This window comes from Euphorbia lathyris, chromosome 9 (assembly GCF_963576675.1).
Source record: "Euphorbia lathyris chromosome 9, ddEupLath1.1, whole genome shotgun sequence".
In the NCBI taxonomy this organism is placed as follows: domain Eukaryota; kingdom Viridiplantae; phylum Streptophyta; class Magnoliopsida; order Malpighiales; family Euphorbiaceae; genus Euphorbia; species Euphorbia lathyris.
The window spans coordinates 1900022-1916227 of record NC_088918.1 but is presented as its reverse complement, the minus strand read 5'-3'; the positions used below and the strand labels follow the sequence as shown (position 1 = coordinate 1916227).

General features: G+C 31.1%; 1 protein-coding gene across 1 annotated transcript; it reads right to left on the bottom strand.

The window, feature by feature from the left end:
- Nucleotides 1-1557: 1557 nt before the first annotated feature.
- On the bottom strand, nt 1558-2789 carry LOC136206170 (uncharacterized). Its single transcript, XM_065997119.1, has one exon. The coding sequence runs from the start codon at nt 2615-2617 to the stop codon at nt 1706-1708; it is 912 nt and encodes a 303-aa protein (XP_065853191.1). The 5' UTR covers nt 2618-2789; the 3' UTR covers nt 1558-1705.
- Nucleotides 2790-16206: the final 13417 nt, after the last annotated feature.

The following is a 16206-nucleotide window of genomic DNA, read 5'->3' as shown; positions in this document are numbered from 1 at the left end:
AAACAATTGACTCTTGGTGATTTCAGAAGTAACTAATATATATCATCTTTAACAATATTCTTCGTATTTACTCATTTTTATTATTATTATTTTATCATTAAAATGATTAAGTATTGCTATACTTACCAATAGTAAGAAGTGAGAGACTCCTTCATAATAAATTATTAATAAAAAAATCAAATAAAGAGGATACTGAGAGCAGAGAGACACTTATGAGGATGTAAATGCTCTTAGTGATTTAAGGAATTACTGAAAGGGTACTGAAATTCATATCCCGATGTTGGTCATTTCACTTTTCTGAAGTGTGTAACGCACATTCCGCATATGTAACTTACTTTTTTTTTTTTTTTTACAATCGAATGATTAATTGACTACATTTTATCTAAATTGAGAAAGCTGTCTGGACATTTTATTCAAATTAAAGGAGCTATTAAGACGTTTTGATAGTTTAGGGGCCAATAAAGCTTTTTAAACAAGTTTAGGGTCAAATAATGTATTAAGCTTTCTTTTTCTCATATTAACGTAATCATGCATGCTTATAATAATGAATTAATTACTACAATTCTCCTCTAATTATTTAATTAATTAATTCCACTAATTTCCTTTTGTACTTCATTACCTAATTCATTACTATAACTATTATATTAAGAAGAAATCATTGATTTGTGTCACATTTAAATTATTGTATAATATAAGATTAGATATTCGTTTCTTCTAAATTATATAACATACTAAGGTAATATTATCCATGGACTTTTAAGATAAGTTCAAATTGGATATCATTGGAAGACCTACCAGAGATACGGATGAGACCCAATGTAAAATGTTATATGACACACTTCAATTGAGATCACTGGCTAAATGTCTCTAAAAACGATTGAGAAGCGACTATGAGAATGTTCGGGGGTTGGACGTTGGAACAAAGGCTGGTCGGGAGATGGTCCATGTGGATCAGGGGTTACGATCTGGAGCCAGATCGACATTTGAAGGATGCGTTATCAATATCGCTAGATGAGTATTTAGAGAATACCTATGTGAACATGATCCAAAAAAGATAAAACACGTGAAAACACCCTATTAGAATAACATGTGCTAATGAGAACGAAATATCTGTAAACCCAAATAGGGATAGTAACAAGATGTCAGAGCTAGTCTAGAGCTTTGAAGCTAACGAAACCCTGAGTAGAGTAGTACTTTCGCCAAAATTAGACCCTCTCTTCTCTTCTCTCCTCCGTGGGCCGCGCGCTCCACACGCAACAAAGAAAGGTGTCTAATGGATTGAACACCATTATTTTCTTAATTAGGGTCCAACCAAAATGACGTCTTTTTATCGTGGGCCCTAATTAAAAAAATATGTCCGCCAACACAGCGCTGTTATGTCGTGCAGAATATGAAGCTTGGCTCCGTTGGAATTAAGCCTCACTAATCTCAAATTCTCACTCTGTCCTTGCCCGTAACATTATATAAACAAATTATCACTATTTTCAGAATATTACTATGTATATAATCGACAATTCCCCTATTTTACAAAAATACACTAAATCGAAAATGATAAAATTTAAGAACCGTATATCGAAATTTTCACAATATATCAGTATGTATGTCTAACAAAGTAATTTTACAAGGTTAATAAAAATAGACGGACATTAATTAACCTATCTTTAAAAAAAAAACTCAATTTCATATAATTTCACTCAATTTCATCTCATTTCCGTAGCTTAATCTTAATCTTCTTCCCTTTTGAAGAAGATTTAGAATTAGACGAAGGTTGAAGATGAAGATTATTACTAATTTTATGAGTCTTCTTCCTCTTCTTCATTCCGAAAGAAGAAAGTTTCCTCTTCTCCTTCTCCCGAATCGTCTCCAATTTCGGCTTCCATTGCCGAGACCCGACAAGGTTTCTGTAATCCTTCTGTAATTCCGGCGTCGTACAAACTCTATCTTCTTCATTATTATCCAAATTATCTTCCATTAACCGAGACACAAACTCGTCAGAGACGCGTATTCTCAGACACCCGGACGGCATTTTCTGGATGTCAAAAGCCTTACAAGTTGCAGCTTTTTTCATAAGAGGCTGCAACGAATCAGAGGCGTTACGGGCTGTAAAAGAGGCGATGCTGACGAAAGATAAAACGATCTGAAAACAATGTTGAGGAAGGAGGAAGTATTTGTGACCAGGTTGAAGATGATGAGTGAGCGAAAGAGGGGGGATTTTATGTCCGATGTAGAAGGAATCGGAGGAGCAAATTAGGTGTTTCGGGTAGTCGGATAGTACATCGGAAACTTGGATTGGATGTTCGTAGATTTTGACTACTCCATCCCATTTTATTAGCTTGATTGTTTCGGCCCGCCGCGGTGGTGTTCTGATATGAACGCAGGAGATGTGGTTTCCCATTAGTTGTAAGATCATTTGTAGATTCAGAAATTTTATTCCCATGGTGAATTTATGAAGGTGTGATTCATACGACGACGGTGATGATGATGACGACGACGATGATGATGAGGAGGAGGAGGAGAAGGAGGGGAAGAGAAATTGAAATTGGGTGAAATTGAGTGAAATTGAGAGAAAGTGAGAGAAAGTGTTTGCAAATGGGTGAAAGGGGAAGCTGTGATTCATACGAGGATGATGATGATGACGATGATGATGATGAGGAAAAGAAGGTATTAGAAATTGAAATTGTGTGAAATTGAGAGAAATTGTGTGAAATTGAGAGAAATTGGGTGAAATTGGGTGAAATTGAGAGAAAGTGAGAGAAAATGTGAGAAAGGGGAAGTAATTAAATAGTTGTATAAATAAGAGGATGACATGGAAATAGTAGAAGGAAGGTTGGATTTTAGTGAGAGGAGGTTTTTGGAATTATTTTATGTTTATTTTTATACACACTTTTAACACATTAGTTTGACTCAAATTTGTCAATCTAAATTAATTCCAAAAAGGGTAAATTACATCCGTGGCGACTGAACTTTACTGATTTTCACGAACTTCAGAATGTAAAATAAAAACTACTGAATTTTATGTTTTGTTACACTCATGGCCACTCAATACCTCAAAATGACGGTTGACGGTCTCATAAAAAGTAATTCGAATAGTTAATAATATTCTAATGGACTTTAATTATTGAATTTTTTTGTTGTGAGGTCATTTAGGTGTTGTTAGGTTAGGAGATAGTGAATTTTTAGAGAGAGAAAACTCCAGAAAATGTGATTTTGGAAAATAGAAAATGTGGTTTCATGGTAAATGTCGTTTCATGGTAAATGTCGTTCTGGACAATTTTAATTGTTCAATATTTTCATTTTGAGGTGTTGAGGGGCCACAGGTGTAACAAAATGTAAAATTCAGTTATTTCTGTTACATTTTGAAGTTTAGTGGCTATACTGTGAAAATGAGTAAAGTTCAGTAGCCATGTACCCATTCCAAAAACAAGCCATGTAACACTAATTTGCTGATCACCAATTGTCATTTTGAGGTGTTGTTTGAAATTTAGTGTTAGAAAGTGTAAAATTGAGTGACTTTTATATTACGTTTTAAAGTTTAGTGATCATACTGTAAAAATGAGTTAAGTTCATTGTTATGAGTGTAATTTACCCTATTATTTTATGCTTATTTGTTCACGTCATAACACTCATTTGACCCATAAACTAAAACTTTAAAGTCTCGCCTTAAATTATTAAAATCAATCAATTAGATCCCTTAACTAACTAAAAACCATCAAATGAGTCATTATCCTATTCTAAAAGAAAAAACTGTGATTATTTGATGGAATGTAATGATCTTTTTGTTGGCTTAAAATGATTTCGGGAAAAAAAAATCATCAAAGGAGTTATCTATCCCATCCTAAAATCAGAAACTGTGATTATTTGACATGGACTGTAATAATCTCTGTGTTCGCTCAAAATGAGATTGGGAAAGAGGGTCTAAAAATTGTTTAATCGAATGATTTTCTATGAAAATTTAATTGATGATTTCTCTTAAAATGAGAATGTAATTGATAATTTTGACTTAGTTCAGGATCTAATAGATGATTTTAATAGTTTATAGACTTAATACATTATTTGTCTCCTGAACTTGTCCAAAAAGTTTGATTGGCCCCTAAATTTTCAAAGTATCCCGATAGCCCCTAAACTTGCATAAATATTCAGTTAGCCTCCTAAACTTGCGTAACATATAATCAAGGGTAATTATTTTATTAGTCCCTATATTTTGATAAAACACACTGTTTAGTCCCTGTATTTTCAAAAACACATAGTAAGGTCCCTAACCTTTTTCTCAGTGAACTGTTTAGTCATTCTGTCTGTTTGTTAGATTTTTTTACCTTTTATGACTTCGAAAATAACTAAATTACCATTTACTATTTACCTTCAAACTTCAGAAGAGGAAATCCAATTTAGAAGAAGAAGCTATTTGTATGGAGAACAAGAAAAAGAACATACCCAATGCTTACGAATTTGAACGATTAAGAAGAAAATAAAAAAGAAGAACACTCATAGTTGATTTCAAATGTATTATAGTTTAAAGGAAAGAAAAATAAAGGAAAAAAAGAACGCAAATCCAAATTGACTAACAGAATCTTCATGAGAGTCTAACAACAGGGACTAAACAGTTCACCGAGAAAAACGTTAGGGACTAAACAGTTCACCGAGAAAAACGTTAGGGACTTTACCGTGTGTTTTTGAAAATACAGGGACTAAACAGTGTGTTTTGTCAAAATATAGGGACTAATAAATTAATTACCCTATAATCAATTGATCATTTGGTTCCAAAAATTAAATTAAATACGGAAGATGTATTCCACGCATCCAGATGTTCAGTTAAGCTTAGAATGTTATTACATAATTTAAAAATAGATTAAAAAAATTATTACTTGTTCAACTATGAAACTTTTCTTTTCTAATATTAAAACCGTATACCCCAATCTTGGTCGTTTTACTTTTTTTAAGACGCGTGTAATATATTTTTCGTATTCAACGTACTTTTTTTTTTTGTAACCGAGCGATTAATTGATTACATTTTGTATAAGTTCAAGAGGATAACTGAACATTTTATACAAGTTGAGGCGTTGAAAGTTTAAGAGACCAATCAATTTTTTTTGACAAAGTCAGAAGTCAAATGATGTATTAAGCCTAGTTTATACTTTGAAGTTTTAATTTTTTTTGGCTTAATACATCATTTGTCCCTTGAACTTGTTGAAAAAGTTTGATTGGTCCCTTAAACTTTCAAAGTGTCCTGATAGCCTCCTAAACTTGCGTAACATATAATCGAATTCCAAAAATTAAATTAAATACGGAAGATGTATTCCACACATCTTAGAATTTTATTACATAATTCAAAAATAGATTAAAAAAGAAATTATTACTTATTCTAACTTTAAAACCTTTGTTCTCTAGTATTAAAACCGCATACCCTAATCTTGGTTGTTTTACTTTTTTTTTAAGACGTGTGTAATATATTTTCCGCATTTAATTTATTTTTTGTGACCGAGTGATCAATTGACTACATTTTATGCAAGTTTAATGGATTAACTGAATATTTTATGCAAATTGAGACTTTAAAAATTCAGAAAATCAACCAAGTTTTTGGACGAGTTCGGAAAATGATGTATTAGACCTAGTTTATAGTATTTGAAGTTTTATTTTTTTTTCCTTTTTTATGGAATATTCTATGCTTATTGTTACACACTTTTAACACATTAGTTTGACTCAAACTTGTAAATCAAAATCCAAACTATTATTTTTTTACCACTTGCTTTTAAATAATTGCTATCAAGTAGTAGAATAGTATAGGGGGATTTGACGACCGTATCAATAATTTGACTGCCAGAACTTTCTTTATTGGTCAGCAAAGCCTGCCCCGCTGCCTCCTTTTATCATATACCATAACTATAGTTTTCAGGTAAAAGTGAAAAAATAAAAGTTTGTACTGACCGGGCATAGGCTGACCAGCCCGGCCGGTTCGTCCAGATCCACATCCATTTAATCGGGTTAAAACATATAAAATTTGGTGTTAGATCCGGTTTGAGTTCAAACCCATATAAACCCGTTAGAAACTAGATAGGTTTGGACTATTTGAATTTTCCATCGGCCCGGTCCGATATATATATAGGGGAGAGATCAAGTGAGAACCCTCCACTAAGTGAGAACTCACCTTAGGTGAGAACCACCCAAAACTACGTAGTTTTGAGTAGGAAAATTAAGAAAAAATGATTCTGCTTACTAGGGGGTTCAAACCTAGGACCTGTTCATCTACACTCCATGTTGTTTACCACTAAGCCAATTGCTCTTTTTGTATATTATTTCGCGCGTTGATTAATATACCATCTCCCTTTTAGCTTCTATTGTTTTTTTTTTAATATTTGACGCATGCACTTATTAATATCGATTAAATATGCATAATAATGAATTATTAATAGAAAAAAGGAAATGTGCATAATAATGAATTATTAATAGAAAAAAAGAGAAATGTGCATGATAATAAATTATTAATAAAAAAAATCCAAGAACATGCTCTAATTTCTTATTTATTTAATTCCTTTATATTTTTGTAATTTATGTTACATAGGAAAATATATTTTTTAAAACATACGTTAGGACATATATTTTAACTTTTAAAACACGAACTATGAAGTTTAGAACGTACGACATATTTTTTAGAACATACGTTATGTTTTTTAGAACATGTGTTATGTTTTTTCGAACATGAGTTATAAATTATATCATAGAACAAATGAAAAAACGATCCAGATATCTACTGATTTTTTAGAACATTATACTTAATTTTTAGAACACTATATTTTTTAAAACATACGTTATAACATATATTTTAACTTTTAAAACACGAACTATGAAGTTAGAACGTACGAAATATTTTTTAGAACATACGTTATGTTTTTTAGAACACGTGTTATGTTTTTTCGAACATGAGTTATAAATTATATTATAGAACAAGTGAAAAAACGATTGAAATATCTACTGATTTTTTTAGAACATTATACTTAATTTTTGGAACACAAACTATATATTTTTTAAAACAAACGTTAGAACATATATTTTAACTTTTAAAACACGAACTATGAAGTTTAGAACGTACGACATATTTTTTAGAACATACGTTATGTTTTTTAGAACACGTGTTATGTTTTTTCGAACATGAGTTATAAATTATATTATAGAACAAATGAAAAACCGATCGAGATATCTACTGATTTTTTTAGAACATTATACTTAATTTTTGGAACACAAACTATATATTTTTTAAAACAAACGTTAGAACATATATTTTAACTTTTAAAACACGAACTATGAAGTTTAGAACGTACGACATATTTTTTAGAACATACGTTATGTTTTTTAGAACACGTGTTATGTTTTTTCGAACATGAGTTATAAATTATATTATAGAACAAATGAAAAACCGATCGAGATATCTACTGATTTTTTTAGAACATTATACTTAATTTTTGGAACACAAAATATAAACTTTAGAACATGCGTTATGTTTTTTTGAACATACATTATGTTATTTAGAATATGAGTGTTATAAATTATATTATAAAATAAATGTAAAAATGGTTCATATATTTACTATTTTTTAAAAAATTATACTTACTTTTTAGAACCCAAATTATAAAGTTTAGATTATATGTAACAATATTTGGAACATCGTCCTTAACATTTTAAAATATAAATTACAAAAATATAGAGGAATTAAATAAATAAGAAATTAGAGCATGTTTTTGCATTTTTTTCTATTAATAATTCATTATTATGCATATTTATTTTTTTATTAATAATTTATTATTATGCACATTTAATTGATATTAATAAGTGCATGCATCAAATATTAAACAATGGAAGCTAAAAGAGTCGTAATATATTAAGCAGCGCGACACATAGTACACAAGAAAGACAATTGGTTCAGTGGTAAGTAGTATGGAGTATAGATGTAGGGTCCCAGGTTTGATCCCCCTAGACATCAGTGTTTTTTTAAAATTTTCTTACCCAAAACTACGTAGTTTTGGGTGGTTCTCACCTAAGGTGAGTTCTCACCTAGAAAAGAGTTCTCACAAGAGCCCTCTCCTATATATATATATATATATATATATATATATATAATAATTTATAAATATAAATTAATTATATTTTTATGAGACGATATATATACTTACCTTACTGCCAATTGATAATTAGTTTATTATAATTTTTCCAAACTTATTAAGTAATGTATTGTGTGTACTATTTTTTTATTAAGAAAAGTTAGTTTGACATTTTAATTGTATTTTTTTTAATATACAGATGAGCTTGTGATTCATATTTTAGGCCCGAGCCCGAGCTTGAGCCCGACTCAATTTACTGCGGGTTGGACTGGGCTGGGCTCATCAGGTTTTATTAAAAGCCCGACATGTTGAAACATCTTTCCATATGATTTTGATTTGACAAAATTATTTAAGTAATTGATAAAAATATTCTAACACATTAAATTTAAATGCTTTGATTTATTTATACTAATGTGTTTTGTTCAATGTTGAGTTTATTTATCTATAAGACATTAAGATTTAAAGTCTAAAAGCCCATGAGTGGAAGTCAAGCCCAAGTCAACATAATCAAGACCTCACGGCCCAAGAAGATGAAACGAAGACGTTTCAAGAAAAACGACGACTCAGCGTATAGAAGGATCGAGAAGCCTTCTAGCAAAAGCTTCAAGGAGAAGCTGCTGAGTCAAGCGACAAGCAGTCAAGACAACGACAGACAAGAACCAACTTCTAGACAAAGTATTTCTACTTTGGGTAAATTTCAGAAGGCGCAGGAAGCTGTCTGGAAGACTTTGCCAAAAATGTCGAAACATTCTGTTTGCCAGACGAAAAGCTGCCGAGCACTGCCGTGGACAGAAGATGCGAGAATCTCATTGGCCAATGACACTGAGCGCGTACTGAGTGACAACGACAGGAGGCCGTTTCCCTCCAACGGTTATTTCGAAATTCGAAATGACCAGGTGCCTCAAGTGTTACTATAAATAGGCCTCTCATTTACTTCAATCGATGCAGATCTTCAATTAGCCGAAACGCTGTCCAAATTCATACACGAAGTTCTGTAAGAAAAGCAAAGCAAAAACCTTACACCAATTTCCATATTATTGTGTAAAAGTCTAGAGTGATTTTCAATCATCTAAAGTGGCTTAGCAATCGTTGTTTAGGACAAACACTTTATCATTTCTAGAAGAATAGAAAGGAGAGGCTGGGTACTCGGTTATAGTACTCAGCGGTAGATATAGGAGTAAGTAGAGGTATAGAGGAAGGTACTCTTGTATACTCAGCTTCTATTGTAAAAGGTTTCATGCTCTACCTTTAAAGAGCTCAGTAGAGAATTCGAAAAGCTCGGAACGAGTTCCGGGGGTTGGACGTAGGCAGAGAGGCCGAACCAGGATAAGTCTGCTGAGTAATATCTTTCTAACCCTTAAACTCCTTTACATATTGCTTGCTATAAAACTGACTAAGTAACGAGCTCACGCTGAGTTAAGTATACTAAGAAGCTGAGTTCAGGAATAGACTCTAAGTGCTATTTCCTAACTCAAGGAAAGAAACAGACTTAGTCACAAGTTGACTACGCTTGTGTCTTCAAACTGCTTAGTCACGCTATGTAAACCTTTTCACAAGAAAAGAAGTCAGCCTTAACGGACAAAATTTTTAAATAGTTCATATCCCCCCCTTAGAACTAACTTGTCACGTTATAAGGGATCAACACGACAGACCCGACCCGAGCCCAGGTCTAGAGCTCAGTATAGTTAAAGTGAAAAAATTTCAAATACTTCACGAAATTTGTAAATATTAATCTCCAATTCTATTATTAAATCACAAAAATATAAAATATATATTTATAATAATGTTTGAAATTGACCCAATTTGCCAACATTAACTTTAAGAGTAAAGTTGTTCTTGGTTGCTAATGTTAGAGGTAAAATTGCACAATTTTAAACATTATGAATATTTTTACACATTATCCCTACAATCAAAATAGTACTAAATTAGACAACCGTGGCTAAAAAGAAAGTAATTAAAGAAATCTTTATTCTAAATTGAAAAGGAAAATTTAGTAGTGGAGAAAACAGTCAGATATTAATATGAAGTGGACCATTAACTATCAGTTTAAACTTTTAGTTAACTTGGTTCCGTAACATGGTATCAGAACTAGGTTGACCAAGTGGTTTAGAGTTTGATTCCTGACAGTCTCATTTGTTGATTAAATTGCAGAACATGGTAATTTGGAAAAACTTTACACCTAATTACCATCATTGTTTATGCGCCACAAAAGCAAGTCATGATCAAATTCGGTGGTTGTTAACTAAATTACATGTAGGAAACCATTGAATTTTATAAAGCGCAATGAAAAACATATTATGAATCCACTCCTCTCACTCTTTTGAAACTGCTTTGTATTTGTAGAGTGATTTTTCTGGGAGGAAAGCAAGGGCATGTTGCTTCACATTATTACCATATATAACAACATCTCCAGTGCTCAAATCTTTCCTCCAGTGCTTCGGTTGCTTACCGGATATAACAAGATGTTCTGGACTTTGATCACTAGTAAGCAACCGAAGCATCAGAGAAACGACTTGAACATTGAAGATGTTGCTATATCTGGTATTAATATGAAGCAACATGCCCTTGCTTTCATTCTAGAAAATCACTACAAATACATAGCGATTTAAAAAGAGTGAGAGCAGTGGATTCACAATCCATTTTTTATTTCGAGTGATACATTCAATGGTTTCCTACATTTTTTATTTCAACAATACATATATGGGTGCAACCGAGACCGAACAAAGCAGGCTCGACTGGGCTCGAGCTCAAAGCTCGCCGTGCCTGGAATTTTAGAGCTCGGCTTGAGCTCGATATAGGTTCGGCTCGAGCTCGAAGCTCATCGAGTAATTCGGTTTGCGTTTTTTTTAAACAGTTTTGAATATACTTAATTGTACACAATTAACATTTTATTATCTAAAAGGAATACCAAATTTAAATTCCAAAAAACAAATATAACATACGATCTACAACAAATTTGAACAAAGTAATAAGATTAAACAAATATAGAATCTAACAATTCAACTTTAATATGTACTCTACAACCATATAGTTTCAAATTGAGTTTTGGACCAAACATTCATGTGTAGTTCAAAGTTAATATTTAAAAAAACTAATTACAAAATTAAAATGTATTTAAATTAAAAAAATAAAATTAATAATATATATATAATTTTATTAAAAAACTTCTCGAGCCTACTCACGAGCTTTTGAGCCAAACCCTCGGACTCGGACTCATTAATGCTCGAGCTAAGCCCAATTGATTCGAACTTTGACCGAGTTTTGACCAAGCCGAACTCGAACAGTTTGTGAACTAGGTAGGCTCGTTTGCACCCCTAAATACATATTTATAGTGTTTTTTTTAGGATATCCTTTTCCAAACAATATTGGGATTTGACTATTTCTAAACCAAAAATGACATAATATTTATGTTATGTCCTACAAACGATATTTATACCGAACTATAGTTTTTATGTACTATATGTGCATAAAAACTTCATTCACGAGATAAAAGACCACTCCATGTATAAAAATTCCACCCGCCATGGCTTAGCATAAGGGAAACTACATAATAAAAGAACTAAAAAGAAGAAGAATTAAGTTTTAAATTTAATAATTATCGAATTCTAACAAAAATAAGCAATGGACTAGTAGAAGAATAACGGGTTTCAACTTTTTCATCTTGATGTTTCACGATACGATACTTTTGAAGTACTTATTACTAACTCTTCTCGATATCTTGCCTGCGCTCTGTGGGGTTTTAGTATGTGAATAAAACAAGATGGATATGTAACCTATGACTATAAGTTCCAAGAACGGAAACAAATCTTACAAGGTCATCACCGCCTTTTTAAAAAAAAATCTCGCTATATATTGAACTACACTCGACTAATCTATGACTATGTTATATATCTTCATATTTATTTGTTTTTGTTCCATGTAAGATATCAATGTACATGGAAAACTGTTCTTCTATTGTGTATTTTTATGCAGAATTTACATAATGATGCTTTTCGTGCATGTTCAATTTTATTTTGTATATAAATAGTCATAGATGAGCCGAGTGTAGTTCAATGTATAGCAAGAAAATCGTTTTGAAAAAAAAAGGGTGGTTTTTGACATAGTGAGATTTGTCTCCATTCTTGGAACTCATAGTCATATGTTTCCTACCCAGCTTGTTTCGTTCACAGACTAAAATCCCAAAGAACACAGTCAAGATAGCGAGAAGAGTTAGTATTGATTACTTCAGCAGTATGATATTGGGACACATCAAGATGAAGATGTCGAAACGCATTATTCTTGTATTAGTCAATTTATTTTTTTGGGATTGGATAATTACTAAATTTAAAACTTAATTTTTCAGTCACTCTGTGTTTTTTCATAATTTATTGACCACCTTATGTCTTAATCGTCAGCTGCAACCTGTTGCCTATTGGTGGAAATTGGAGGTTGATTTGAGAAGGAATATGAAATGGGAACCAAAGAAGGAGCCGAGATGAGTAATCACCTGAACAACATGGAATCTTTGGAGCATAAGCAAGCCATTAGAAACACTAAAATGATAAGAATAAGAAGGCCAAGAAGCCAACATTAGGGTAAAATTGCCTTTGTCTGTAACTGTTAGGATAAAGTTGAATCATTTTAGATGTTATGGGTGCTCCTGACTAGAGGTGGCAATTTTCGTGTCCGTATCGTGTCAAATTCCGGGTTAGTGTCAAAAACCTAAACACGAACATGACACGAAAATATTTTCGTATCAAAAGTTCAAACCCAAATACGATCTGCTATTGACACGAATAACATGACATGACACGACACGAGTGTTGTATAGAAATAGATAAATGTGTTAATTTGACACGATTCGACCTGCTGACACGAAAAACACGACGCGACACAATATGAGTTTTCACTTAAATACCCAAACATGTTAACTCGAGACGACCTGACCTGTGACACGACACGACCTGCTCATAAAACCTAACCTATTTGAAGAATCTAAACCAAAGAGGAATAAATCCTTAATAAATTAGCTTTTATATTTAAATGAAACCCTAAATAAAATATGGGTAATTTTTCTAATTTCAACTTTTCGTGTCATTTTCGTGTTTCTCGAGTTGACCCGAACACGACCTGAAATTTTTAGTGTCATTTTCGGGTTGATCCGAAAATGACACATTACCTACTAAGCTCAACACTAACACTAAATATACATGTCGTATAATCGTATCGTGTGTCGCTTTGCCACCTCTACTCCTGACTATCAAAGTTAATGGTATTTTTACATCTTATCCCTACAACAAATAAAGAAAATGACATACTCAATGTAACAGTCCCATCTAATTAACCATTATTGCTAAAACGTAACTCACGATAAAACTTTAATTTTATAACATGATGAGGTAATCTGCTACTTTTCGACGGGGCCTATAAAATCCAAATGGAATTTTAAACCTACTCCAATTTTCAAATGCTTAAAGTCCCTACCATTTGATTATATTAGGGATAAGAGGAAAAAAATACCCCTAACGTTACAGTCATTAGCAATTTATCCTTAACGTCTAAAATAGTGCGATTCTACCCTAATTTTGGCAGACAAGAGCAATTTTATCTATAATATTGGCAAGTTGGGTCAATTTCAGATATTATTATAAAGCACATATATTTTGTTACTTATTCTACATCAATTACATATCAGTTGATTTTAAAAAAGGATTTCATATTTTTTGTGATTTAATAATAGAATTGGAGGTTAATATCTATTGATCATTTGTTTCACATTTCACGTGAAAAAACAAAAAAAAAAATGCGAAAAAATAAAAAAAAGTCAAAATGATAAAAACATGAAAATGGTAAAAACGTAAAAAACTGTAAAAACGTGAAAATGGTAAAAATAAGAAAAACGTAAAAATACGTGAAAATGGTAAATACGTGAAAAATGGTAAAAACGTGAAAGTGGTAAAAATGCGAAAAATTAAAAAAACGTGAAAAATGGTAAAAATGTGAAAATTTGAAAAAACATGAAAAATGATGGTAATAATTAAAATTCACATTTTACATTTTTTTCATTTTGATTTAATTTTTCTTGTTTTTAACGTTTTCACATATTTATTTTGGTATTCTATTTCATTCCATGAATGAAAAGACACCTATGAGTCTAACTTACACATAAACAAAATATATGAAAAATTATAATTTTTGTGTTTTTTTTTTTTTGAAGAAATAATGTTTGTGTTAGAAAAAAATGGTGTATTTTTAATCAATGATGCCTCCTTTAAATAGACATTTAATCAAACGAAACAAATATGTGCAATTCTTCCAACAATGAAAAGACGAATTTTAGCTTATGATAAAATTTTCTCATACTCAAATTTTCTCAGACAAAACCCGATAAGAAGAAATAACGAAACCTTAACTTCAATAAAAGAAGCACTTTAAACAAAAAAACGCCGTACTTTTTATGTTATGTTCTATTAACAATAGTTATACCAAACAATAGTTTTTATGTAGTACATGTGCATAAAAACTTCATTCACGGGATAAGACACCACCCGCCATAACTCTGTTTATTCATAATTTATGGACCACCGTACATGAAACTAATGCAACAAGAAGAAGATTCACAAGAATTAAAAGAAGAAGAATTAACCTTAGGGCTTAGCCGTCCGTTTCCAACCTGTTGTCGATTGGTAGTGGTGGGTGATCGACAATGACAATATTGGGTTTGGATTTTTGAAAAGTATTAGAGATGTTAACAAAAAAAAAAGAAGTAGTGAATGATGAGAAGCCTAACTCATTACCCTTAAATAGGAGCATATTAAGCCTTCATTCCTCATCAAGAAAAATTATATTTAATTTATATCCTAATTAAGGAATGAAATCACAATTTAATTAATTACCAATTACCATATAAATTAGGATTTTCTTTTTTTTTTTTTTAAATTTATGTGTCTTGATATTTCTTGAAAGATTAGAGGTACGTAAGAAAAAAAAAGGAAAGCCTAATTAGAAATATGACTTTTAATTCAAATTAGATTACGAATCTTTTAATTTATCCTAATTCAAAAATGAAATCCTAATCATATAGATAAGTAGTTTTTACCATATATGGTTTTTAAATTGGAAAGAAGGATTTTGATATTCCTCATCTTTTCATTTTTTATTGTTTAAAGTTTTCATTTTTTAATTTAATATAGAAAACATAACCTCTCGGGTTAACCACAAGGCTAAGAGTTTCACTACTTAACGAATATACATATTAAGCCTTACTTATTGATTAAGAAATGTATATTTAATTTCTATCCTAATTAATGAATGAAATCACAATTTAATTACCAAATTATCATATAAATTAATATATTTCTTTTTTTTTAATATATGTGTCTCTTAATTAATCAATCAAATCACAATTAATTACTAAGTTACCATATAAATTATGATCTTTCCTTTTCCTTTTTTTCTTTTTTATTTACCTATCTCCTAATTAATTTACATGTCTTAGTATTTGTTGAAAGATTAGAGGTATGGAAAAAAAGGAAAGCCTAATAAGGAATATGATTATTAATTAATAAATTGGATTATAATTTTTTTTTAATTTATCCTAATTCCAGAATGAAATCCTAATTATAATTATATACAAAAGTATTTTTTAACATAAATGGTTTTTAATTTGGAAAAAAGGATTTTCGATTTTTACTAATTAAGATCGAACAACAGTGACAAAGGAGGGCGAAACCCCACCCCAAAACTGAAGACCGTGTAACGCCGTTCCGTCCGGCTGGGGGTAGATCATTGTGTCAGGGAAAGGAAATCTTCCCGATCATTGGGTAATTTTAGAATTCAGGGACCAATTTCCTAACAAGGAACTACGTGAAGTTGAGCCTTCATTTTCTTTATTTAACGCATTAAGCTCTTGATTGTAACTTCACATATTAAAAATTTGATGACTAGAAAAGTAAGTTAAATATAAAACTCAGTTAATAGAGTATTATTCTTTTAATGTGCATTAAAAAATTATATTTTTAATAGGTCAAAAAATAGTTTTATAATATAAAGTGAAGAAGAATCGAAAAAAGAAAAGGTCAACAAAAAGAATTAGCATATCCAAAAGGCCTAATACATCCCTAGCACCTTGCACTTA